The sequence below is a fragment of the Pollicipes pollicipes genome, unplaced genomic scaffold (genome assembly GCF_011947565.3).
Source record: "Pollicipes pollicipes isolate AB1234 unplaced genomic scaffold, Ppol_2.1 Scaffold_6138;HRSCAF=7277_pilon_pilon_pilon, whole genome shotgun sequence".
NCBI lineage: Eukaryota > Metazoa > Arthropoda > Thecostraca > Pollicipedomorpha > Pollicipedidae > Pollicipes > Pollicipes pollicipes.
The window spans coordinates 18,296,023-18,323,939 of NW_023596818.1; the positions used below are offsets into that span (position 1 = coordinate 18,296,023).

Consider the following 27,917-nt stretch of genomic DNA (forward strand, 5'->3'; position numbering starts at 1 on the left):
GTGATGCCAGGAGCCGCAGCTGCCCGGTAAGAGAACACCCACCAGTCTCACTCCAGCCAGCCAGCCAGAACTCACCGCAAGCATCAGCGGCGCAACGAGCACCCAGCAGACGAGGAAGTACATGCTGGGCCGGTAGTTGATCATGAATTGGATGTTGTCCGAGAAGCGCTTGACGCCATATATCCACATGATGCCAATCAGCTCGAACACAGCGATCAGCATCACGCAGAGACCGCCAAACGTGTCCATCAGGTGCAGAACGTACGGGCCCGACTGCCAGCAGCGCACCGCCGTCACAGGGCCGCGCCGAGCAAATGGCCTGGTGCTGGGGTACTCTTAGATGGATCACAGGCCTCATCAGTTATAAGAGCAAAACAATTAACTAGCTTAAGAAGCAGACGCCTGCACATACTATGGACATATGGAATCAACGGTCATTAGTTGTTGCAGAAAACCAGCTGACAACTTCGCCCCATATTATCATCACGTGACCGCACTGGATTCTCTTTCGGGTTATCGACACGTTTAAAATTGTATGCAAGTTTCTTTTCCGCCAGAATCTCTGTCATATAACCAAAAAGCCCAATAATCCATACCAGGAATCCCATCCACATGCTAAAGACTGCTTTTCGCCCAAATATTTTCACAGAAAGATAACAATAGGAACTTCTTCCTCCGTTCTTTCTTCGATATAATCCCATTATGAAGTCTTACCTGAGAGACGCAGGGCAGACCAAGGAGAAAACAGGAACTGGAGGCTACCAACGTGACCAGAGCCTTCCAGTTCCGTGTGGACGGGAACGAGTCGTAGATGGCCGTTGTGACGGTTTCCAGCAAGGCAAACTGCCAAAACGACGCGTTGGTTTTGGGATGTTTTTTGGGGGGGCGAGTGGGCATGGTGAAACAGCACAGAGACACGACATAACTGTGTATGGCAATAAATGAACAATGCACAATATCAATGAATGACATCTGTTGGGAATTCGTGGATGCGTTGCTGCATAACACAGATTGTGTTATGTGCATAACACAGATTGTGTTCTGTGCATAACACAGATTGTGTTCCGTGCATAACACAGATTGTGTTCGGTTTGGTGCTTTTAAAGATCACGACATCGAGTTGTATGTGGGGTGATTAGCCGCTAGCAGCGCCGCAGCTGCAAACTGACAGACAAATATCCTCCCAAACACACCTTCAAAGCGCATTTTTATTGCCCAGTTCAAAAGGTGCAATTGCGAAACGCAGCACTAATGGCTGCCTTTCTGTAAGGGAAAGCTTACGAAACAAAGACAGAGTTCAAACGTTATCAGTGACCAGGAAATTCACCATTTCCCTTGGCACTGGGCCAGTCTCCCAGCCAGTGTCCACCCCGTACCGCACTCACCTCCGAGTCCAGGCCGAGGGTGTAGAGCATGACGAAGAACAAGATGGACCAAAGCTGCCAGCCGGGCACGCCGCCTATGGCCTCGGGGAATGCGATAAATGCTAGGCCCTGGCCAGACTTCACCACCTCGTCCACCTTAACGCCGGCCGACTGGGCCATCGAGCCCATGATGCTGAAGATAGCCACGCTGGCGATGATGGATGTGACGAAGTCCAGCGAGGATATCACCATTGAGTCGATGTGCACCTTGTTGTTGAACTTGTTGTACGAGCCGAACATGATCAGGCCGCCCCACGAGACGCTTAGTGAGAAGAACATCTGCTCGGCTGCCTTCTGCCATACCTGCGAGGGGTCACCAGTAGGTCGCAGGTCAGACGATTTGGAAGTCATTCCCATCGGTCACAAATATTGGCAAGATATATGTCGGATACGAATCCATATGGCGAAAGCGGCGAATAGCTTCGCTTATAGTCGTCCAAACGTCCTGCCAGAAGCAAACAGGTTTTTCACCCCCTGGAGCATACTAAAAATTAAGAGCAGTATAAGAGCAACAGTCGCGTAAAACATCAGGACCGCAATTGTAATGAGTTACTTTGTTATCGTGACCCAGCGTGGCAAAATATCGAACCAGTGCGACAAATTAGGTTATCAGTCTTCCACAAAACTGCCGCCCAGTGGCGGATATTTGCTCCAGCTGCTCACAGTGATGTCCTTGAGCTTCTCCCACTCGGGGATAAAGAAGAACTTGATGCCATCAATGGCCCCCGGCAGGGTGCAGCCGTAGGCCAGAATGGCGATCAAGAAGACGTACGGCGCCGTGGCCGTGACGTACACCACCTGTAGGAACAGACCGCCTCGGTCACAGCCTAGATGCGGGGCAAGCATCAAGAGACGCAGGGCTGGAGAGAAAGAGAATGGGAGGAGAACGGGAGAGGCTGAAAAAGGAAGCCAGGGTAGTGATAAAGAGAGAGTGAAGAAGTAGACTCGAGTAAAGAGGGGGGAGAGGTGAGAGTGAGGGAAAGAAAGAGAGAGAGAGAGAGAGAGAGAGAGAGAGAGAGCGGGAGAGAGAGAGAGGGAGAGAGAGAGAGAAAAAAGTCACCTTAAGAAAGTGACCTTTCACAAGTATTTTGGGCATGCCTGTTTTTTTTTTTTGGTGTTTTTTGGTCTTCAAAAATATTCAGTTTGATGCAGACAAATGTCCTACAGGCTGTCTGTCACCTTTGGAAGTTATCACCGCTTATGCAGCGTCGCTTAAATCAGCTAGCATAGTAGGCATTCTAAGCGGTCACCCCAACTGAACGCTGATGTCCACTACGAAGCTCTAGCTTACCTTGCCGGAACTCTTGACACCCTTCATGAGGCAGAAGAAGACGATGATCCAGGAGAGGAGCAGGCAGAGCGTCAACTGCCAATTCATGCCCCCGATGTCGCCGGGCGTGTCCAAGCCGTCTCCCAGGCGCAGCACAAAGTGCCTACAGACAGTTCGTTTCAGCGTTACAAATGGAAATGCTCCTGGGTGGCAGCAACACCTTCAGCAGTCACCACTTCGACAGTTTCTTGGTTTCCAGCATGCACCACATTAAGTGGGCTTCCGGAGACGCTTCTAAAAGTTATGCTTGCCGTCGGTACAGCAGTTTTATTGGTTACTGCACGAGCATAGTAGGCAACGCAATGGGAAAGAGCACAGAACCGGTTTCAGTCAAGTTCCGTTGTTTTCTTTGCGTGGTGTTGCGCGGCAAGGCAGACTAAATGGTTCCATCCAAACTCGGGGAATACTTATCTAGTGCGTAGCAGGCGATGGGATATGCTTACACAAGTGAGAGATATCAGGCGAGGGGAGCAGATTAGTGATGCGAAAGTGGACCGTGCGCAGCGTGATCTGCACAGCCCGTCTAGCAGGAAACGGAAGTTTCACACCGTCCCGATTGCGATGCCGCCGAATGGAGAAAATCCAGACCCATTCAGGGGGCTGCGCCGCATCCGACGAGCTAATCAACCGCGTGATCACGACTGAAGGCCGTCCTGAATAGACGCAACGCTCGGGTCATGGGAAAGCTTCAAAGCGGAGGGCGCGAAAGCGAAAGCGTCTTCGTGGATCGGACAGCACACCCGGTATGGACTGCCCCGACTCTTAGTTGTGCGGCGGCTTCACGTGTGCTGTTGACATGGCACTTAATGTTAGGGTTGCGTTCAAAGCACAGACTTGCGATGTGTTCTTGTAGTTCAAAACTATATAGATTCAGTATGAGATTATCTTGATCTTTGCGACCGCCAGAGATTGGCCGGAATTCACTCATAACGAACGCTAATGAAGTTGTCATTACTGAATAAGCAAATTACCAGCATTATTTGCATTGAAAAGGTTCCGTCTGTCAGCCAATCGCATGGGTGAATGACATTTCGTGTGGGTTGACTAGTTTCATTCTTTACCAAGATCCGATGCGATACAATCCCGATTTCATTATCTTTGCTGTGATTCCTTTCAAATAGCTGTCATGGAAACCAAAGCATCGAGCCAACACGTGCATACGAATTTCGCCGTCCAAAGGTAAAACCCCACATGCTAGTTTTAGCTATTTGGACTTTTTCCTGCTGCCTGATTCCTCTACTGATCCTGAATTCGGTTATTCAAACCACCAGTTGAAATTTTGGAAAAGTTTTAGCCATTTTTTAGCTAAAAGTTGTGAAAATTTTAACTATTGGTCCAAATATCCGACCTCAGCATCAGAAGACAAATCAGACAACACAAAGACGCAAAATTCCCACGATAGACATATGGGGTTTTAACTTTTGACAGCAGAATTAAAACGAAGCTTGCTCCTGCCGGACTCCAAAACAGCAATATTCTTACTTTCAGCAATATTGTGAAAGCATTTGCGTTCCAAACAACAGGAGCAGTGCCGATTCAAAAGGTGCATTTGAATTCGGCAATGACTTCCATGCAACGACCAACTTGTCTGGTTAAATATGTTGCATTGCCATGAACTGATACCTTACAATCCTCCGCCGGCGAAGAGTTGTTGACCCGCGCCCGGTCGGGGCAGTTGACCTCTCCTACGGTTTTTTAAGCACGGGTAAAAAAAAACGAATGATCGCAGCAGCTCAAACCTTTCAGTACCTGTTAATCTATCAAGTTGACATCGCTTATGCAAATTTGAAGCTTTACTCTACCAACATCAGTGACCTAGGTCAGGATTGCCAAGCATTAGTTTTAACTATAAGAGCTACAGCCTTCAGACCGGAGCGCTCAACAGCAGCGGCTCTCATCGAGATATCTGGACCTATTTAAAAACCATTCCCGATTTCTTTTCACCGACATTCGCAGAAATCTGCCGCATCCTGCTTGATGTGTGTGTCTGCTGTGGCTTGCTCCTGACGCAGTTATGATTTTGCAGCGTTTTTGACGTTTGCTCGAGTCGTGCTTAAGGAGATCATGCTAGTGGTACTTTCATTATGGCTGTGTCTTCTTTCATAACATTGTGACCGAAAACAAAATACAAAGTGTCGATGCTCCGATCGTTCAGAATTTGTTGTATCTAGAACTTTTTATTCCTAATCGTCTATTGGCTCTATCCACATACGACTAAAGGAAGATTTTGATAGGTTGAATTCTTAAACCGAGGGTGAACTGCAAGGGTTGGGGATTTCAACAGCGTGTCCAAGAATGCGTCAATGTTCGCCTCGTGCTCATGGAAGACGCCACTGGAGGAACGCCACATGAGATTGGGAGGGAGGGGGGGGGGGGGCAAAGGGATCCGATAGTAGTCTTAAAATCGAAGATCATGTGTATGGTGTAGTAGAAAAGGATAAGTCTAACAGACCCTCTTGTCCATCATCAAGCGGTGGTGGTGATCGTGCTTGCTTTGCCTGCCGCGAACTCACTTGAAATATTGTTCCGCCGCTAGCTCCGTCTTGTTGTGGCAGTCGACGCCCTCCGTGAAGTTTGTGATGTTTCTGGACTCGAGGAACTTGCAGGCCGGGAAGGTCACGTTTCGAACAAAACAGTTGTCGTCCGCAAACGACTCTGGAAGCCAGTCCAGCTCCGTGTAAATGCCGTAAAAGGGTTAACACATTCAGCGTGTCCTGAACGCCAGTCGTTCGTTGCCGCCAGTGGCAAAGCGGTGTCAATCGTCGCATGCAATGTAGCCAAGATGTTGTCAGAAAGCTCCGGGAAATCTTTGAGGCGACAAATCTTTAGCTACAACTTAAAGAACAGGGGAAGTGTGCTGGTTTTGTCCGCTGCAGAATATTTAACTCATCACTTACCGTGACAGTCAGACCAAGGAGCGGAGCCACCTTGGAACGAGGCAAACGTGAAGAATAAGGTGTAGGCCATGATGACATTGTAGTAGATGGCCACGATCAGCGATACCACCACCATTGCCGCACCAACGCCTGTGAGGGTGAAAACAAGCCATCAAAATGGGCATAACGTAAAGAGTAATAAATAGCAAATGCACACAGATTTAGAACCATGGTGACCGGAAAGCCTCTCAGGTATTTTTCAGGTATTATATGTTTCCGAGTAATGTAAGACTGCAGCTAAAGCTAATTAACGCAGCAATAGCTAAGCATCGTAGTCATACCTAAGTAACGTAGCCATAGCTACGTTACCGTAGTCATAGCTTACCAGCAGCGTAGCCAAGTAACGAAGGCACATAAACGTTGGTCAGTGCGGGATAAATGACCAACGTCAACTCCAGGTCGACCGAAGGCGAGATGGTGCTACCAAACTCATTATGTTACCACGCTGAAGTTCTCAAAATGGAGGTAAACATCAAATGCGGGCCTTTTTAGCAGCGATTTTAAGTAACTAAGAAATCCGTTTAATAACGGCTGTCTGGCACAGGCGATTTAATGCCCACAGCCTATTACCTACCTTAAGTCATTAAATCCATGTGCCGCAATAGCTCCATTTTTCATAGCGCCAATACAAAATATATCCCTCCTTTCACGACCCTGAAAGCAGACTACACGCTGCCAACAAAAGCTGTTTAGATGTGATCACAACTCACCGTAAGCAGCCAAACCTTTCGCTCACCTTTCTTGTGGCTGCTCGACTACGTGCACTTGCCTTTCATGATGGGTGCCATGCTCCACATGGACATGGGTCCCAGCTGGCTGTATTGGCCGATTGCTGTCTCCATCAGGTACATCGGCTTTCCCACCAGGACCAAGATGATGATGTAGGGTATCAGGAAGGCACCTGTCGCACCAAAGAACACGTGCGTATATTGATTTGTCTCTTATCTTTGCCTGGTTTTGGGACAGCACTACTTCTACTCAAAGTGATTTCTATTTAGTCTTCTAAGGTAGGTTGCTATGTTAATAAGTAATGCCCAGACATGCCTTGGCCACATCCTTGAACACACATTATCGCTTGGTAACGTTGCATATGGAACTTTCTGCAAGCATACCCCAAAATACAATATTTGGGCACGTTTGACACGCAAGGGCAGCATTTTAAAAACGTTGGCCAGTACATTCTTCTTCAGGTCATTGAACTTGGTTCAAAATGTTTATCAGCACTACAGCTAAAAGCAGCTCCAGAGAAAGTGTAGCTGAGCATTAAACACTGCAGCACAGAGAGCTTCAGCTGATCTCAGGTATCTTCGTCTCCAATGATGTATTAATGCGTCACCACAACGTACAGCCGCCTTAGAGCGCGGTCCCGGCGTCACACCCCGCCCCAAACCGTGGCGTCACGACCCGCCCCAAACCGTGGCGTCACGCTCCGCCCCAAACCGTAGCGTCACGGCCCGCCCCAAACCGTAGCTTCACGGCCCGCCCCAAACCGTAGCTTCACGGCCCGCCCCAAACCGTAGCTTCATGGCCCGCCCCAAACCGTAGCGTCACGGCCTGCCTCAAACCGTAGCGTCACGGCCCGTCCCAAACCGCAGCCCCAAACCGTGGCTCTCGCGGACCACGCCAGAGACTCACCGCCGCCGTTCTCGTAGGCGAGGTAGGGGAAGCGCCAGACGTTGCCGATACCGACCGAGAGGCCGACGCAGGAGAAGACAAACTCCCACTTGGAGCCCCACTGGCCGCGGTCGTGCTCTTCCGGCTCTATCTCCGGAGCCACCTCCACCGGCTCCAGCGAACGCTGCGGGATGAGAGGAGTCGGTTGCATGGGCTGAAGCGAGCGGTGCGACTCGTGGGAGCATGACGGTCAAAATGCTGCTTGTTGGCAAGTGCTATGAAACGCGTAGTCCTCAAAAGAGAGGTCTGTTTTTCGGTTCTGGCGCCGCTTCATGGAATGCATCCATGTTTGATTGGTTTTAATTCGTCATACATTCATTTTTAAGTAATTGGGGATTCAACGTGGGTGCAATGGTTACATTGCATGTATTTCATGGCTTACGCGTTTCAATACCTTTTCAATATTGAGGCCGAACACCAGATACTACTTATGTGCGTCACTGGCTGCAAAGAAGGCTGCGACAGCAGCGTGCAGGTGCCGCTTCTAACTTGTTTTGCTGTGTGATACTCGCACGATGCATTTGATTTCGATGTGAGCGGAAGCAAAAACCAGTCCAAAGCGGACTAATGGCCTGTAGTCAATAAAAAAATGACACATGGATGACACCGAACAATGCGTTCGAACCTAATGCCTTTGGCTAAAAACGCGGCACAAATACTAGGCCAATCAAGAAATCGGAAATGTCCATGGAAACCTAACCACAACGCGCAGGAGACCACGCTAAGAGTTTGAGTGTCTTATCTAATCTGCAAGTTGGCCAGATGTTTCGCTACTCGGATCAAAAGCTGCTGGATAGGGTTCTGGGAGGGGAGAATTCAGGCGTTCCTTTACAGCGAACTCGTATAGATGTGACATTGTATGTCGCTGACGCCTTTAGGGTCGGCGAGAATGTTTCCTCCTGTTATCTCCCCTGCCCTGCGAGGTACCCCATGATGTTGACGCTGAATTATCAGTGATGCAAAGTTCAGCAGGTAGTCAGGGGCGTCACTCTGTATACCTTCGGGGGTCTTGAGCCCTCCCCCATGCTGACTTGAGCTCCCCCGCAATGCTCTTCTGAGCCCCATCAATGCATATGAGCAAAGAGAAAATACTCGGCCGAATAAATGCAGAAAAATTATCTCAGCTATTCTAAACTTAATAACAGGCACCTGAAAACATCGATATTGGTGTCGTGTTAATTTTGTACCTAGTAGTATTCTGTATGACCCATTTTGTTGCCATGCCAGCTCCATCATATCTCAAGCCAGTCTGCAAATTTTTAACAGGTTCTTCAAATGTTAACACCTGGATTAGGACAAAGAACAGTGGTCTGTAATGTGCGGCAGCATTGAAAGTATAGAGTGGCTCAGCATGGCTGTGGTGTCATGCAACACGATCAGTGGCTGCGGCAGTCATCTAGTCATCTATAGCCCCGTACTAAGATCTAGTAAAATGCGTTTTCCGCTAACTACTCCCCATTGCAAGCTTTTTACACAAGGGCAACTCACATTTACTTGAAATAGGGAGTGATTCCTCCGCCGGATGGACCCACAGAACATTTAAAACCTTTTTCCCGTGTTGTAATGTCCAGCACGCATGTTCAGGTGACAGAAATCCAGAAAAAGATCCGGCTGGGGGTAGGTTAGGTCAGTCTTTTCTGCTGAGCTGTCCTCCCTCCCCCTCCCCCTCCCCCCCCCCCTACCGGCTTTAGAAAGTGTTATCCTGGCAGGTAGTGCTTTGTTGTACATGCAGGAACAGGGTGTTTGATGTGTGAGCGCGCTGAAAACCAAACAATGACAACTATCTCAGAAGCGGTCGCCAAGCACTTCAAGAACCGTGCCGACAATCATCACTAATGAGGAAATCGCCGCTGAGGCCAAGCCGAGCCGACACAGGAAGCTCTGTCCTCCATCGGCCACCCTCAGCTGGACGTCGTTGACCCACAACCGAAACTAATGACCGTGATGTCGCAAGTCTTGGCCACGACCAGCGCACGCCAGTCGTGTGCGCGGCTTTCGCGGTGACGATGCCTGAAGCGTCGTCAAGCTGCCTGTCATGGCCGTGGCTGGCGCAGCCGCGGAAGTTCCGACGCGCCGACCACGTCGTCATGGCAACAGGCAATGCACTGAACGTGCTGAATGCAGCATGCCGGGCAAAATCGTGACGTGGTGTTTGAGCGCAGGATGGGACTGTAAAGATCACGCTTTTACCAGCGATGTCGTGATAAAGGCTTGGGAACAGTCCGTGATGTCCATACAAGTGTATGACACTGTCGTGCTGTGTTGGTGGCCTGAACATCATTGGTTTGAAGAAGTTCCTGGATCATTGGTGCTGTTGAGCCAAAGTGGGCTGCGTGGCAAATGCGTTGATGTGCAGAAATGTAGTAATGCCAAGTGATATCAAAAGTACTTTGATGTCAAAGAAAGGGGCATGTTAAAGTCCTCAATCCTATAACTTAAAGTTCATAAATCCCGGCATGTTAAGGTCATTAGTCATGTTATGTTGGGGTTATGAATCCTGTAATCTTAAAGTCACTAACTCTGTTCCAGAACTCATATGCATTTAAACCACTCATTGTCAACGGCCCGGGCGGCAAAGTGATTGCTCATAAATACGGCTGGATTTCAAGAATTGTCTAATAACATCATCTACTGGGGGCTTTTTGCGCATCACTGCAGTGAAATTGAACAGTTCTGCCTATCCAGCATCGGCATTCGTTGTCGCAAATCCAGTGTGCGTTTTCACAGCGTGGACATTGCATCACGCCATGTCTCGACATCATCAGCGCAATGTTGCCATTCAAATAATAGAGATGTCCGGCGATGAGCGTGCACGAGCATGCAGCATTGCCACGCCGACAGGTGTGCAAATGCACGCGACGTGGTAAACGCTCCTGTAAACACACATACAGACCATTGTCCAATCCTGCACACAGCATGGGGTCACGGACTTGAAGTCTCACCTTCCCGAGTTTGTCGCCGTTGGCGTAGGCTGGGACATAGTTGTTCTTCCAGGACGAGCCCGGCACAGCATGGCCGTTTTTGTCGGACATGTTGCCACTGAGGTTCGGCGGCGTCGGTTCACTGCTCTTCCGGTAGCTCACGAACTGCGCCGGGTCCTGCGGACGGCGGCAGCAGGTGACGATGATGCTCCTGCTGCAGTTACATGTTGAAGGCAGGAGGAAGTTTGAGGCCTTCGCGGGTCGAGTTAAACCATGCGTATGAACCGAACATTGCACAGCATCAGGGTTGTAGTATAATTGAATAGAACTGAGCTGGACACATGCTGCCATGGTGGATGGATATATGCTATCAGCGAGCGCTGAATGCGTGCGCTGTGTTTTATATTTTTGAGTGGTTGAGGCGATCAAAAATGACCTCTTATTTTGTAGCTCCCAGGACGAGTAGTCTCATGATTCTAAAGTAAGGTTCCAAATTTGTCACGTCCTTGCCAGCCATCGATATGTGGATGTTACGGTATAGTGCATATATACATACGAAGGAAACGTGCGTAAGGCATCTGGAAACCCCAGTAGCTGACACACACACACACACACACACAACACACACGCACACCCACACACAACACCACACACACACACCACACACACACACACACACCACACACACACACACACACACCACACAACACACACACACACCACACACCCACACACACAACACACACACCACACACACACACACACACACAACACACACACACACACACCACACACACACACACACACACACACACACACACACACACACACACACCCACACCACCACACACACACACACACACACACACACACACACACACACCACCACCACACACACACACCACACACACACCCACACACAACACACACACACACACACACACACACACACACACACACACACACACACACCACACACACACACACCCACACACACACACACACACACACACACACACACACACACCCAAACACACACACACACACACCACAACACACACACACACACACACACCACACACACACACACACACACACACACACACACACCCACACACTCCACACCACACACACACACACACACACACACACAACCCACACACACACACACACACACACACACCACAACACACCACACACACACACACACACACACACACACACACAACCACACACACAACACACACACACACACACACACACACACAACACACACACACACACACACACACACACACACACCAACACACACCCCACACACCACACACACACCACAAAACACACACACACACACACACACACACACACACACCACACACACACACACACACACACACACACACACACACACACACACACACACACACACACCCACACACACACACACAACCACACAGCCGAATGGCACCAAAGACAGTTAAAATCAATCTCTACACATCACGCACAGCTGATATGTTGCAATGTTAGGCATCGCTTCAGCAGTAACGTCACAGACAAAAAGGCTGCTAAAATAAATGTACCAACGACGTGTAACCTTCTTGGAGTCTTTTATCGAGTCATTCCTAAACCGTTTTCACCATTTGAGTGCAAAATGAAAACTTCCGAAGGAAAACTATATCGAATTAAAGAAGAAACAGTCTGCAGCATCTTCGAACTCAAAATGGGTTTTGGATAAACCCGTTTACTTAAAAAAGTGCAAACTGGGAGCAGATGCATTGTGTTACAAGCAGTTTATTTCAACCCTTGCCCTGACAGAGGGGGTCGATGCAGCCCCCCCCCCCCCTCCCGCTCAGGCTTTCTAAAGATAGCTCCCCAGCATGTCATGCAATCGCGCCCACATTTTCCATAGTCTATAGGGCATCCATTGCTCGTGTTTGGACACGGAACACGTGACCCTAGCTATTCTGGTTTCGGAGCAGCGGCAGTTTTTAGGAACACTGCACGGTGATCAACGGCCGTCGCAGGCGGTGGCCGACAGCCGACGATGCCGCGGGACGCGCGCGACTTGCCGACATTTTTTGGTAACGGAGCCATACACCATAACTGTATGGTGAACACAGTTAAAAGGTATACTGTTGGACTCAAAATTAAACAAGAAACGTAACTATATAGGTTACGTGTCGCTACGTGGCACTTTCGCACGTAATAAGCATAAAACTTAAAACTTTTAATGTTCAGGAGAATTTGACCTTTGGCTGGATGCAATTGGGTCAATTCTGATTTACCAAAAACCCGAAACATATTACCAATCGCAAGATCTTGTAGAGACCAACCCACTGGTGCTTTCTGCTTAGCTCTATCTTTCTTAGTTTGGAAACGACAGGGGGTCGCATCGACCCCGTACCAGTCCCTGCCATGAGCAATGACAAATCAGGGCGAATTAAAAACACCTATGAGTCTTGCAAGCCTGAGAACCCAACAAAAAACGAGAGATATTTGTTTATAAAACATTAATTGCCCACAAGCCGAGGAGAGGCTTGCATTAAGAAATGAAAAGCGAAGCCTTTGCACACAAATAAGTTTTAGCTCACGAGACGCTTAACGGCCGAATAGTTTGACCATGAAGTCCTCATGAATTCTCATCATAAAAATAGGAGTGCGAATGCCTGCCAGTAAAATGAAAGTCTCAAATATGCCGTCACCGCCGTTCGCTGGGCGCTGGAAATAAGCGAGGCGGTGTCGAGACTGCACGCGAGAACAGAGAACGAACCTTGACATGCTTTAATGGTGCAAAGGGCACTAACACTGCGAAACTGCGAGGCCCGGCGGCGTAGACATTCACTTTATGGTCGGGTTACGGTTACATTAAGGTAGTTGATGTTGCAAACAGTATATGCCTTTTACATAGCTTGAATTTTTCAAATACCCCATTAATGCGGCTTCAAACTTGCGATGAGATATCGCGCGCTTCGTAACAAATAGGCCATAGGTTTGCTGAGGGGCATTCTTCGCAGTTGACTTCGAGCTCGATTGCCTCCTCGTGCTGTTGATCAGCCCAAGCTCAATCCTCTTAGGAACAAAAGCTATGGCACTGAACGCAGCTCTAAGAGACGTGATGCCTTACGTTCCGCTGTTTGAAGCCCTTTTTAGAGACCGTCTATGACAACGCAGCATGAACAGTGCACATTACCAAACATTTTGGTTACTGGCCATTTATCGATACATCTGTCAGATTTGACTACTGGAGTCGGAATAACAGACACCTGAAAACAACCATAAGCGTGTTTCAACGAACACCTCACAACTTCAGATTGCGTGGCATCTGCCGGGAAGGGCGGAGCAGGCACAGAAAGAGAGTAAAACAAGATTCGGGATCTGGTCCCAGGCATTATTTCCCTCAGTCAAGTTGGCTGCGGACCAACACCTCTGCATCTCCTCCTGCGTTGCGTCACAGCCCATCCCAGTGACGTCAGCTGGCGAACGGAGCTGAACTGTTTTGACGAACGTTCCACGGCCTTGAACGCCGTCTGCTCTCGAGTCCCGACCTTGCGTGACCTTGCGGCCGCCAGTCGGCGGCTGCTGATCCAGCCTGGGTGTAAAGCACCGCCGGCTGACCCAAACAGCGCGGCAGTTAACACTGCGCTATAATCAGTCGTCTCTCGCAAATGCCGCCTCGGACGCAACATCAACAAGGCACTGATTAAACCACAACGCTCCGATATAACGCCTCTTGTTTTTACTTCACGCCCACACCGTCGATGACAAAGACCGGCGTGCGAGGGGAGCCATTCTCGTCCGTAGTCGCTCGCCCGGTCGGGACGGTAGACCCTCGCGCTTTTCAGTGACTCAGGGAGTCGCTTCGCTGCGTCGCTGCTTGGTGAGTCAGCGAGAGTCGGCGCCGTTCCGGGCGGCCGCGCGGCGACCGTGACGGCATCTCGCACGCGGCCAGGCAGGTGTCAGGCGTGACCGCGCCACCCGCCACCGGGGCGCTGCTGTCAGAGGTGGCAACTGGTCAAAGGTGGCAGCTGGTCAGAGGTGGCAGGTGGTCAGAGAGGGCAGCTGGTCAGAGGGGCAGCTGGTCAGAGGTAGCAGCTGGTCGGAGCGGGCAGCTGGTCAGAGAAGACAGCTGGTCAGAGGGGGCAGCTGGTCAGAGGTGACAGCTGGTTAGAGCGGAAAGCTGGTCAGAACGGGCAGCTTGTCAGAGGGGACAGCTGGTCAGAGGGGACAGCTGGTAAGAGGTGGCAGCTGACCAGAGGTGGCAGCTGGCCAGAGATGACAGCTGGTCAGAGGTAGCATCTAGTCAGAGACGGCAGCTGATCAGAGGGGGCAGCCAGTTAGAGGGAGAAGCTGGTCAGAGTCGATAGCTGGTCGGGTGGCAGCTGATCAGAGGGGACAGCCGGTTAGAGGCGGCAGCTGGTCATGGAGACGGCCGTCCGGTAAGAGGTGAGTAAGAGATGGTTTGGACACAGCCCTGCCCTGTCCTCCCGCTACATCGAGCGGACCCATATGCCCGAACTATTCTCCCACATCCAAACATGTCTCAGCTGCTTTAAAAGGGGCTGACCTTATGAGCCATAGCTGCCTCTCCTCGCTCCGCATCCCATTTCCCTCTCGTCTGGCGAAGATCGTTTGACCCTGAAGCGGCAGCGCACCTCCGACACTCAGTGTGGGAGACTCGACGGCCGACCTCAGCGGCACGCTACACGGGAGTGTTGCTGTGGTCTCACAGCCGGCGGTACACGCCGCGTCCGCATGAGAGGCATCTCCACCGGCCCGAGGCTCAGCGGTCGTGCTCGGGCGCCGTGCATGCATAATTCAGCACTGTGACCATGTCTACAAGCGGTGCGGGCCTCACGAGCTGAACTCGTGTCGGGCTCAGGTCGCCGCGACCATAAAATTGCGCCGCCTCGCCGCGCTCGCTGCCCGTGCAGACGCCGCCTGAGGGGGCGTTCCCGTCTGAGGGAGTGTGGCCGCCTGAGGGAGTGTGGCCGCCTGAGGGAGTGTGGCCGCCTGAGATGGTCGCGTTTTCAGATGCGCACTCCCCGGGTCCGGCGCGGCGTCCAGGCAATGCCCCGGCGAGACCGCTGTAACGGTGCCGCTCGACGCCTCTGAGGTGACCTCCCATAACGAGCTCGTCCTCGCCGTGAGGGTGGCGTCATTGGGTTGCGACGTATCAGAGGTGGGGGCTATACAGGTAGCCTACAATAGAGGGGGCCTCTTCCACCTTGCCCTTTTACATGCGACCCTCGCGGGTAAGAACGCGGGCTGGTCAAGACACAGACCTCACCGCGCTTCATGTCCTCGGGCGCACCGCAGGAGCTGGAACATTTCACTTGCATTCACAAACGGGCTGTGGCGACAGTGGCACACCGGTTTGCCTGAGGAGGCGGCCGCCCAGATGTTGCAAAATGGCTGTGATTGCATCTCGCGCATCTCATCACCAGTGACAAGTACCATTCTGGCGTTATCGGAATGAATACTTCTGCATGAGCTCCCTTTAACATCACGGGCTATGCCGGCATTCAATGCAGAATATGTGAGATGAAGAGGCAGAAGTGATCCGGTTTGTGCAACTACCGTAAACTCACGCTGACACTGAATATGCAATGCATTGCATTGTGCCGGACTACTCAGCTATGCGATTATATATGATCACGACAGACACGACGCAAAACATTGCAAATAATTCAAGTCATGATTAAACCTATGCTATTGCCAGCTATTCAGGATATTCCGTTGGCTGATTTGCTTCGTGAAAGAAGAGCCATTATTCTGTCTTGGGTAGAGGACAATGGCGATCGTCCTAGAGCCTGCCAGGTAAATGATCTTATTAATACGTAATGCATATGCCTCTGTATAAAGGTGGTATTTACATCAATCTCGTATGCTCCAGAAACGAATGTGATGTTGTTCTGGGAGCAAAAGCTGCTGTGAAACAGAATGAGAAGTATCAACGTATAACACGGAGGAAATGTATGGCATAATCTGCAATATAACCTTTTCAAATGTTCTGGCAATGGTGATCTTACCGTGTCTGAGACACGATAAATGAAGCAAAGTTATTGTTTTATTTGTCTTTCATTTTTGTTGATGCTTCAATTTTAGGCTCACGCAACTTACGGTTTTCAATAATAGTTTCAGCAATACAAGGTCGTCGAGTTTGCGCGGATGACGATGCTTTAACCGGCTAGTGACCGTCACCGATAAGTCGCACCGATCAATGTCGCCAGGTTACAGCCGTCAAATCACTGCTGTCACGGGTCCCTATCCGATCAATCATCCTCGGCCCCGAACAGGGCGGCCGGGTTGGGTCAAGGCCCGCCGGACCAGCCCACAAAAAAACTCACTCACACTGACATCGTAGCTGAAGGAGGGCATCGCGCCGCCCGGAGCCACCACGCCGCGAAGGCCACTGGAGCGGTGCCGCGTACCGGCCGACCCCGACCACACCGCGCCGCCACACTGGCGAGCCCGACACTCTGCCACCGACACCTGCGCGCCGCTCCCTCCCCCCTCTGCCCTCGCCCCTCTCCTCTGCCCTACGTAGTGCGCAGGCTGGCAGACCCAGCTGGAGGGCGGGGCGACGCTGCTGCCGCTGCGCGGACACGCGCGAAACTACAGCGAAGGAGCTTTGAGAGGGTGAGCGAATGAAACAACGCGTCACTCGGAATGTTTTCTGGCGTCTTTTTAGGACGGGTGGATTGAAATAGATTTAAAAGAGGCTAGTCGTACATATAAGGAGCTAGGCGGCCAACAGTGTCCGGGTAAAGGCACTTTTTAATCATGGGCCAAGCTGAGCGAGCTCTCTTGTGTCAACAAAGTACATTACGTGCTTGCCTTTCAAGTTCGTTGTTTATCCGCTTGTTGTGTCCATCCTATTTAACATCGCGCAATGCATCCGTCAAATAGCGAACTATGTACCATTGGCTAGTATGTGCCGAAACCAAGTAATCGTCAGAAACGACAACTTGAATGATTCTCACTTTGATATCTCTTCTCTTTGCCACTGGCGACGTGCAAGGGTTTCATTCTGCGCCAAACAGTGCATTCTTCGTTTAAAAGTGTGTTTCTAGGCCGATATAAATGCATTGATTGCTAAGTGTGTTTGTGTGTGGAAAGTGACCGACCTTTTTGAGACTACATTCCTGGATAATCGTTGGGATCTTTTCCCTTAAAAATGGTCTGATAGTCGCACCATGCGAGGCTCGCATTCTGCGCAGCCTCTCACTAAGCATTGGTGACTTCGGTAGCCTCGGCGCCGACCCGACCCGTGTGAAGCTATAAGTAACCAGGCGGGGCGGCGGTAACCAGAGACGCCGCCGGTTGTGGTGGGTGTCTGCCCTGGGAGCGTGACGCAGCCCCCCCCCCCCTCCCCCTCGCCGGGAGGGGTCGGGTGTCGTCCACCCCTGCGCACGGTCCGTGACGGGCCGCCCCAGGAAGTGACTCATAGGCGCATCACACGAAGACACCGGCAGCTGGACCTCGTCTCGGATGGGGGCACAAGGGAGAGAGGAGTAGAGAAGGGAGGGGAGGGAGGGATGTCCACGTGTCGAAGTACAGAACAGCATCCAAGCTCAGAGTAGCGCAAAGTAGCTATATATGGGTAGCGATCATATATAAGCACGAGAACAGACCGCAGAAAAGGATTCAAAAGGCTTCTTCAAACCGCAACTCATGGGAATGCTCCTCTATTGACCATTCAGCACTGAGCCATGCTACCAAGCCTGGCTAGAGCCTGCGCGTGGCCGGTATCACGAAATGCTGGGTCATTTGCTGGACATTCGGAAGAACGACCCCTCCTTACCTTGCAAACCACCTCGATCAGCCTTAACCAGCTTCAACTCGAACGGACAAGGACAGCAGATTGTTTCGCCGCACTAATCCGATCACTTCGAGTTTCTCCGAACTACTCACCGCGAAAGCCCGACGCGGCTCACAATCCTAGGAAACGGCGTACTTACCCCCCCCCCCCCCAATACCCCGCCAGGGGCCGCTTTGCAATCTGGAATGTACTGGGTAGCCTTACCTGGGATGAAAATTACCACGCGTAGTTTTCTGAGGAAGCGGCCTGTCCTTTTACGGCTTTAGCACAGCGGAGCACGGCTCTGGTACGGTAGAGCACGGCTCTGATACGGTAGAGCACGGCTCTTGTACGGTAGAGCGCGGCTCCGTTACGACGGAGCACGATTCTGGTATGGTGGAGCACGGTTCTGGTACGGCGGAGCACGGCTCTGTTACGGCGAAGCACCGCTGTATTAGGGCGGAGCACGGTTCTGGCACGGCGGAGCACGGCTCTGTTACTGCGAAGCACCGCCTTATTACAGTGAAGCACGGCTTTGGCACGGTAGAGCACGGCGCTGTTAGGGCGGAGCACGGCTCTGTTACGGCGGAGCACGACTTTTGTACGGCGGAGTACGGCTCTGGTACGGTGGAGCACGGCAGCACGGCACCAGCACCTTTGCATCCGACTCACGTATGTTTAACTGCAGCATGAAGGTCGTGCGTCTGCTTGGTTGTGGCTCAGCGGCGTGTGACAGCGTCTAGCATAGGCGCACACAGGAATGCGAAAAGGCGGGCTCTAGGTGGGGGCGAGGTCACGCGTCGTGGCTTTGCCAGAAATGCGGTACCAATTTTGCTTCGGTGAATAAGCGCGAAGCGACGTTGTCTGAGATCATGTTGAGTGTGCGCCATAAAACACGACTCGAAATTTGCGTCTGGTTTCTGCGATACGGACGCGTGATACGTATAACGTTTTGCCTATCTACAAGCCTCTTTTTTCGAAGTGTACGCGTTGCCTCAAACGATGTCGTCTTCGCACAGAACAAGGTTACGTAGTGACTTCAAAGAGGCGAATGACGGTGTGGGCGCAAAGGGGAACAATGTCGATTGTTTACGCTGCGCCTCAAGCGAGCGCGCCGTAGTACACCTCTTCGGCGTGCGTGGGGCCGCCCGTGCACGCGCCTCGCCGGCCGCGATACGCATGACTCCCCAAGCGCCCCCGAATTAGTGCCACTCATACCTGACGAGGAGGAAGTGAGCGCTGCGCACAAACATCCCCAGGGGCTCGGCAAGGGCGCCGACCGTCGAGGGGTCTCGACAGGGACCAGACCGCCAGCAGAGCGCGTCTACGCCCCGGGAGAGGGGCTCTGGCTCGCCGGCGCCACGGGAGAGGCCTCCAGCGGTGGTGCGGCCCGCCACAAGGCCGCGCTCCGACCTCAGCTGACGTGAGAGGCCGCGCTTCCCCAGTCGGTGAGGCTCGCGGGCGATCGGCGCTCTCGTCGGCGCTCAGGGCTGGGCGGGGGCGCTGTTGACCTCTTCTTCCACATGAAACAGCCGCTGCTTCTTGTGGACCCTAAGATGAGGTTTTAATTAACAGCACAGGAATCTGGATAAGGGGTTGTAATCTGCAGCAAGCATGAGTGGGATTGTGCATCACTGACAGTTTGTCCCGATATTTTGTGAAGGTGACCCAACACTGATTATCACCAGTGTGTTTGCTTCATAATAGAAGTGTGTGTACCGTGGATGGCATTCCCATCATAAGCTCCCTGCACAAGCCTAGGCATGTTTGTGGAAATTTTTTATAGATAGACATTTTTCCGTTTTTCCATTTAATGCACGTCTGTATGTCAGCACCAAGAGGCTGTCCATACCCTCCGCAACTATTTAGAAGCTCACAGATTTTAACCATCTTGCACCAAGCAGACGAGCGCCTAATTCAAGATCACAAATGTCCTATTGTTACAGACTGTTTTATCTGCCATTACTGCCATCACACCCGATTAGTAACTAGCAGCAAGAGAGCGGATGTAGTCACAGTCGCCGGTGTACACTACGGCCCCAGCCTTGCAGACATGGCAACGTGACACTACGACAATGCACTTGAAGGGGACGGCTGCCCAGCACCATCACACCCGATGATTCAGCATGGACATGGAAATCGTCACACAACGACGTGTGGTTTGTATGGGCCTTGGGCTCCGAAGAACATGGCGACAAAGAGGTGCCAAGGGAGCGCGGCGCATCGCAGGTTTGTTTTTGCTCCTGATAAGAACCACTGATCCATGATGAAATGTTTGCTGATGACGTTGTCATGCGATTCACCAAGCTGACCTTTGAGTGATGACCTTCTTGCGCTAAATCTGCCAGAGATTTGACGCGAAAAAGAAACCATTGGACACGATGTAGATGTCCTTAAGCTGTATTATGTTGTACCATGGCTGTGCCTGCGCAGGCATCAATGCCTTTGTTCATTTTCGTTCGCTGGAACATAACCTAAAGCAACTGACAGCAAACCAAATATTTGCTGTGGTTTGTTTCTTTTTGTTTTGTACTGCAAGAATTCGTTATGAGCGCGTTGTGTAAGATGAAGGCCTCAACCAAGGGCCAGGAGCTGAGCCGCAAGTCGCCGACAGCTTGAGGGTTTGAGACCCTCAGACTGCATATAAGCTGTATGCACTCCAGGCTGCACGGCAATGCTAATAAGCTGCTTCCATAGCTGGCGTGCTGCCATGTGGCTTAAAGCACAGGATGTCATAAAAGCAGCAAACAAGCGCCGTCAAGTTTTCTCACCTCGAGCACATTTTTTCCGCACGGTTGCAAATGGTGTAAAGCTTTGTCGTTCCAAGTTGCGCCCAAGGCACGGCATCAGCAGATGGAATGCCGGCTCGGTGATCAGTTCAGTTCATATGCCGGAAGGCAACGCACAAAAATGCATCCTACTGAGCAGCGGCCATTGCCGGATGACACGTGTCCGCAATGGCACATGACACAACGTGTCCTCCACCCGGATGACACGTTGTCCGCAGTCCTAAATCCCTTGTATTGGCGTTCCTGATTATGTTCAAGCACGCCCTCATTACCTGAACAATGTCTCACTCCGAGTGAGTGTAGCGTAACCAGATAGTGGGACCATTCTAGCTAGGGGTGTGTATCCAGGAGGAGGCGGGGGGGGGGGGTGGGGGGGGGGGGGGAGCATGGCCCATGCCCATCGCGGAGTCCCTTGAGGCTTTGATAGTGATGCCAGAAGATGTTGTCGAACAAGTCCCAAAACCTTCAGTTCTGGACCAACCTTCAGTTGACCCCAAAACCTTCAGTCCGGGACCAAAACCTTCAGTTGAGCCCCAAAAACTTCAGTCCGGAACCCAAACCTTCCAGTGAGCCCCAAAACCTTCAGGCCGGGACCACATGATCTTCACGTTCAAAAAGCATGAAATGCCAGGGGCATCACAAATGGCCCTAGATCTTCACTTTCAAAATTAAGCGAGTTCCAGTGGCATCATAATGTCCATGACGCGTCCCTCGATAAAATCCTGGATCGGCCCGTTCAGTGAAGGGACACTAAAAATCTCACATTCGGTCCAACATCATCTTAATTTTTCAGAGCCACCCACTTCCAGAGGACACCACGAACGGCCCCGAAACTTTCAATCTAGGGTGACGACAAATTCCAAGGGCCAGATTCCAATAGCGTCATCATCAGGGGCACAAGAATGAGTGCAAAGGGACACGTACCCTTTTCCCATACGTCCTCGGGTCCCGCGGGGCCCGAGGGGCCCTTCGGGACCTGCCCGTGTGACCAGAATGGCAGGCGCAATGGACCCCGGGCTGGGACGGAATGCCGTACAGCTCCGGACCAGAAAATTAATCGGTGAAATCCCAAGATTGATTCACTGAAAGGAATTACCAGTTACAGCAATACGAGCAATAGAGATGAGCCAATGCGTCACGAATTCGTGGTGCTGTAGGTGGTGATCCGATCCGAGTACCAACCTGAATATCGTGCGGGTGGAACCTACGGCCCGGAATACCCCTTACGCGTATAGAAATTAATTTTAAAAAGCCGTTCGAAAGATCACTTTCCACTTTCCACTTCCCGATGCATGGTCGCTCCCCCCCCCCCCCCTCCCCTCGTGGGCCGCCGCCGGATGTTAGCTGCAGGGCCGAAGCCGCGGTGCCCGTGGAAACTGCAACACTGGGCGTCAGTGCTCTTTCTTCGGGACAGCGAGCTCACATACGTACAGCTATTTGATATAATCTTTTAACGATGGATTTTAAGAATATGATTTATTTTCGCAGGCAGACGAGGTTGGATGATTCGTTGCAATGTTACATTCTGTTTCTCTCTATACTGGCATTTAATTTCTCAGGCCCTTCTGCGTCTTTGTAAAACCCGATGAAAATCAAGCAACACCCCGGGCTGTCACCGTTTTATAGAAATCCGATGAGCCGTTGCAAGTAAATGGTACATGCAGTTTATTCGATGCAATCATTTGATTTCTGCGTAATTTCGCTTCAATTAATTTTCAATACATGCTGAATTGAATCTTCTGGTACCTTCTGGCTTCTCCTTGATCATAGAAGCTTATCACAAGAAGTAACAGAAGGAAATTGACCTCTCGACATAACTCGGGCTGAATCCGGCGAACCGTTTTGGTGGAAGATAGCCAGCCGATTAAAAACGAGAATCTGGGAACTTAAGTGGCCGAAATCCCGTGATTCCTTGGTGAGGGGGGACAAGTTCCTGGGGGCATCACAGCGAAGCGTGACCTCTGACTTGACGAAATCCTTTATCTGCACCTGCACCTGGCCAAACACACCCCATCCGCCGCACGCCATCCTTTCTGGCCGCTTCAAACCGGCCCGGCACTGCGTAGCGGCGGCTCCGGGCCCGATCCCTGAATGCCTACCGTGAGTCATCAACCGCCCCCAGCGGCGTTACCACCTCAGCGCAGAGCGCACGACCTTGACCCCGCCTGGCAGGGCGCAGCTACTGCGCGTGCGCGTGGAACGCCGCGAGCGGAGTGCACCTATTGGCCGCAGGCGTCAGGTGCGACTGCTCCTCCGCACTGGTTTGCCTTTCTCTGCTCTTTTTCGGGTAGTCACTCTAGACATCTACGCAGGCATGCAGGCGTTTTCCGCCTCATACGCGCGACACGCATACGGTCACGTGCTCTCTGCCGATCCGCCGACTCCCACGCTCTCTCCCTCCCTCCGCGCACTCTCACTCTCGGCCCGCCTGACCTCGGGCGCGCGACGAGGCCGCTCCACTCGCGTGGCTTGGTGAGCGGCATCCCGCGTCGTCCTCCCATTCAGCGCGAGAGGAAACGGCATGCTGGGACGCTGGCGCATCGGGGACTGGAGACGAGAGACACCCCGCCGGTTGATCGTCTCTGGTTGTCTCCGCTCATTCCACTGCTTGATCGTCTGTCTTGTAACGCAGAGCCGAAGAAAACGAACCAAAGGAACCGAAAGCAAAAGCACACCCATGCGTACATTAGCTATGGCGCATCGGTGAGGTCGCTGTCGGAGGGTGCGCGTGGCGTGCCTCCACGCTTCGCCAGCGAGTGCTGCGTGTGGCACTCGTGGTAACTACCCTCACCAGTTGGAACAGCCGCAGGCGCTGATGAGGCCTTGGCGTGATGTCCACGTGTTTCGTTGTTTCGTTTCGTTGTTATCATGACATGAAATGCGTCGCGGAAAATAGAACAGTTTGGTCGAGATAAGTGAACGTTAGGCATGCGACCCCGCATGTTGACTGCACTAACGTCCGGTGTCTTCATGCGTTCGGCGTCGAAATTCGTTGATATGGGCGTAGAAATGTGGAGGAGGGGGAGGGGGGGGGGGGGCTTAGTGCGTGCGATGGCAACCCCACTTTCCGAGAACGCTGAAGATGAACTCCATGGCAAGGTATGGAAAGAATCGCCCTCAGTACTGGTTAAGTCATCCCACTTTCTTTCAGACGTTTACTCGCCGGTGGTTAATGGCCTAACCCAGTCAGGCATGGAGGGATAGGTTATGATGGACACGAACAGTCCAACCACTCCCCTTCGCACAACCAAGCGACTATTTGCGCTCCCGGTATGGCATAGATATATGCGCGGAAGGTGGACTTCAAGTCCGTCTTTCCTCATCACCTCGCCTTAGCGACACAAAAATGCACGGTTCAATATGTACATATCATGCATCACATCCGAGCCTGTTGCGAACCGCTATCGACTCAGCGCTGTGCAATGTTCCGCCTCCGCCCCGTGCATTCGAGTCATGCATGCATGATTCCGCCGTCTGTCAGAAGCGGAGACAGACTTGGGAGACCATGGTGCCTGATGGCATGAGCCGTTTTCGGTATCCTATGCCTCAAAATAGGAAGTCGACGCGATGAACTATTTCCATTTTCATGCTACGCTGGAATCAGCCAGCACGATCCGCAGGTAAGATCGAGTGTCGATGTGAAGGAACTATGTCAGGCTCATTACATGAGACCAGAACTGTGCATGCTGGAAAAGTTTCCTAGTCGACGGTCCAGATAACATAGCTTCCAGATAAGCAGCTCTTAAATGCTGCTTCCGTGCACCTGCGCGAGATTCACGGGCAAAGCTTGGTTGATGCGTATGCTTGGACAAGTTAGCACGAATGGTTGCTGTATGCCTCATGGCCGTCGTGGTCCAGCGCTCATCATTCCTTTCCTGCCATCAAATCGATTGCCATCGGTATTCTCCCATCGACAGATTGTTTTTTTAGGTAGGATTTATTGAGAGCTGGGTCTGAGAGCTTTGGAGCGTGGTACATCTTAAAAATTGTCTGTCTCTACACAATATGATGTGATCGTACCCATTATGACAAACAAAAGTTCCTCATGTTCAAAGAACAACTAAAGATTATTGGGCATTATGCTCAATTTGCAACAGCCGTTAGTGAAATTTTGTGTGAGGCTGGTTGCCACAACTGGAAACATGAATATCGCTTCGAAAATAAAGAATCTGAAAAGCATTTAAAGAGATTGTTTAAACTAAGTTAGGCGTTTTTGCGTTTTCATGATGTTACTGTAGACTCATGATGCTATTTCACTATTTTGTGCGATAAGCTACGCCTATTGTCTTTACGGGACGAATTTGACCATTTTTGAATGTCGAAACATACTGGGCCGATTTTGAGGTCCTCGGGTTTAAGATGACTTCGGAAAGTGAACTATCCTCTAACATGCTTAGCTTGAATATTTGAGGTTTGACAGATTTAAACGACGTGGTGGATAATGTTTGGGTCGGGTCAGCCATATTTGTATTAAACAATGAACATGGCGATCGTTGCCTGGCGGTGGCGCAGGGACGTCCATTTGGAGTGCACATATCACCTCTGGTCGACGGGCCTCAATGCGGTTTGCCTTGTTTGAGACTAGATCAAAGGCATCTAGCACAGTTAATATTTTTTTGCATTGTACGCAAAGCTATTACCGAAGTACAATGCACCATGGTGACTTGCTGTGTCACATGGCTCCATGCTCTACAGTAAGCCGCTTTGCTAAGCACGGACTGTTGTTTCGAAATCTCCATTTCTTGCGAAAATGAATTCGATCTGTATTCAGTCATGCTTTAGGCGCTTCTGCCAATTGTCTGTCTGTCAAAATCACGGCCAAAAATGTGCTGTGAAATAAAAAAGTCGTAGGGTATTGCTACTCTTCCGATCTCTTAGCTTCTTCAGAAATAGCGTGGAGAAAGCACGGACGTTCGCTGTAAACATTAAGCAGGCACATTTATTTTTAAATAGCCCCTAAAAGGAAAAGGGGCTCATCGGCACGATGAACAAAATACGAACAGAAGGATCGAGCTTCCATAGCCTGAATGATCCTGGTTCTGTGGAGAGAACCAGCGGCCAGCCAGATGGATACAACTGCCATACAAAGATGGACTGTCTGTACGGTCTGGGGTGGAGGATACCTGTACCGACCTTGAATTTTACATAGATTCATATCAAATCGGGGCTTAACACGGAATGTTCTGCCCCTCTGTCTCCCGGCAGCGTATATAGCTCAACCGCCGCTCAAGGTGACCAGTCTAAAAGGTTATGGAGGCCAGCAGACCTTAACAAAAGCGTCTGATAGCAGGCCTGCTAGATTGCTTGATAGGGCTTCTTTTCCACATTCCCCTCCATGTTCGCTGCCTGTCCGGGAACCGCTGAAAACCGCAGACCGCGTGATGGAAATTTTCCCGACAATTGTATTTGTTAGCCATCTAATTGGTGTGTCGATATACGTCGAGTTATATATAAGTCGAAACAGCTGTGCAGGATATCGGCCGCGGTGTAGACTTGCGTATGCTCTGCTGTTTTGGCCGCAACTAGGGGTATGATCAGGCTTTATGAGAGCTAGGCATCGCGATCCTGTGACGACACCAGACACGCTTCATGCCGGGCTCAGCGTGTCATGCGATCAGTCGTCACGCATGCGTACTTATTTGGTAGACTTTCTTAGGGATTAACTGCAATGGCACTGCAAGTCAAGCTGGAAGACTGCGGGGATGGACATGTGGGCTGAAGTAACTCAGCCATGACTGACCTCGCCACACTTTTACGAAGGGTTACCGTGCTTCGTCAGTTATACTGCTACCGCATAAAAGCGGTGGTGGATGATTGGGTTATGTTAAACACAACTGATGGGCTTATGGATTTCGCGATGACAAGTGATGGCGAATTTCCCGTACACAAATGTTTCTTGGCCTGAATTGAGTTCTGGGGAAATCGTCTTAGTTGTGCTTTTATCACACTTGCGCATAATTCACAACTGGTAAACACGCTCTATTGTTTGGCATCTTCAGAAAGATACAGAAAAACGACATTCAGAGACTGCAACACAAATTCCATGTTATTTTCCCGCCTAAATTATTTGCCCGTGCCCAACCGCGAGCGACAGTCAAACGCAAAATAAGATAGCCATTATAGTTTGCATATGCTTTTCGATAGGCTCGACTGTCAAGGTTTCCCACAATGTAAATGTAAGCCCGGCTCCTGTCTCCCATACTGTTTGCGCGCACTCGCACAGTAGCACGGCACCGTGGTTTGCTTTGCATACACCATGTCCTCTCACCACCGGAATCACCGTATTCTTACATGATAGCGCAAATTGATGATGACACTGTTATAGAACCTGTGCGTGAATACGACGAATTTCCGTCTGCCACCGTCCGACTCCGTGCCTGCCCCCTTTTGTGTACCGTCGTACGACGCCAGAACTCCAAGACCGGTTTAGCAGCTGATCAACAACGGATTAGGAGGTGGCCGGGTGACATTGACAGCCGCACACGGCCTGTTTGTGTAGGGAAGCGGCCGGAGTACAGCTCTCTCTCCACCATTGCTCACCTGGCCAGCGCGGAGCCTCGCATTCATCCGCAAGGCACGCCCGCCCGCCTCACTGCTGGCGACCCCTTTCCAACCAATGCGATGTTCCCGCCAGGGTGGCGCATCGTCCGGGGCCTGCGACTTTCCGACAGTCCAACAGTTCGAACCGGCCCCAGCCGACCACCGATCGAGATCTCATTGGAAGGGAGGGCGCGGCCGTCTCCACTCACCAACGTAGCGTAGCGGCCGTCTCCACTCACCAACACGTAGCCCCCTGTCTGCTATGTGTCCCGTCTCCGCCGCCCCTGCTCGACTTACCTGACACCTGTGGACTTGCGATCAGTTGGCTTCGCCCGCTGTCCGCTCCCGCTGGCCGTCTCTCCGTCCGCTGTCCGCTCCCGCTGGCCGTCTCTCCGTCCGCTGTCCGCTCCCGTTCGCAGTCGCTCCGTTCGCTGTTTGCTCCTGCTCGCCGTCGCTCCGTTCGCTGTCCGCTCCCGCTCACCGCCGCTCCGTCCGCTGTCCG

The 27,917-nt window shown here is 51.4% G+C and overlaps 1 protein-coding gene across 3 annotated transcripts in view; it reads right to left on the minus strand.

Annotated features, from left to right (window-relative positions):
- Positions 1-27,917, minus strand: part of LOC119106421 (sodium- and chloride-dependent glycine transporter 2) — a 30,866-nt gene extending 2,949 nt beyond the window's left edge. Inside the window, exons 1-11 of one of the 3 annotated variants that reach the window (XM_037230067.1) lie at positions 27,713-27,917; positions 10,307-10,462; positions 7,326-7,488; positions 6,460-6,591; positions 5,652-5,780; positions 5,268-5,409; positions 2,716-2,857; positions 2,088-2,222; positions 1,386-1,727; positions 715-843; positions 76-273 (exon numbers count right to left, since the gene is read on the minus strand). In XM_037230067.1, the coding sequence (XP_037085962.1) occupies positions 76-273; positions 715-843; positions 1,386-1,727; positions 2,088-2,222; positions 2,716-2,857; positions 5,268-5,409; positions 5,652-5,780; positions 6,460-6,591; positions 7,326-7,488; positions 10,307-10,396 (1,602 nt within the window). In that variant the 5' untranslated portion in view covers positions 10,397-10,462; positions 27,713-27,917. Of the gene's footprint in view, positions 1-75; positions 274-714; positions 844-1,385; positions 1,728-2,087; positions 2,223-2,715; positions 2,858-5,267; positions 5,410-5,651; positions 5,781-6,459; positions 6,592-7,325; positions 7,489-10,306; positions 10,463-14,849; positions 14,951-16,636; positions 16,739-27,712 lie in introns of those variants that run through there. The other 2 variants (XM_037230065.1, XM_037230066.1) reach the window with 2 other exon arrangements.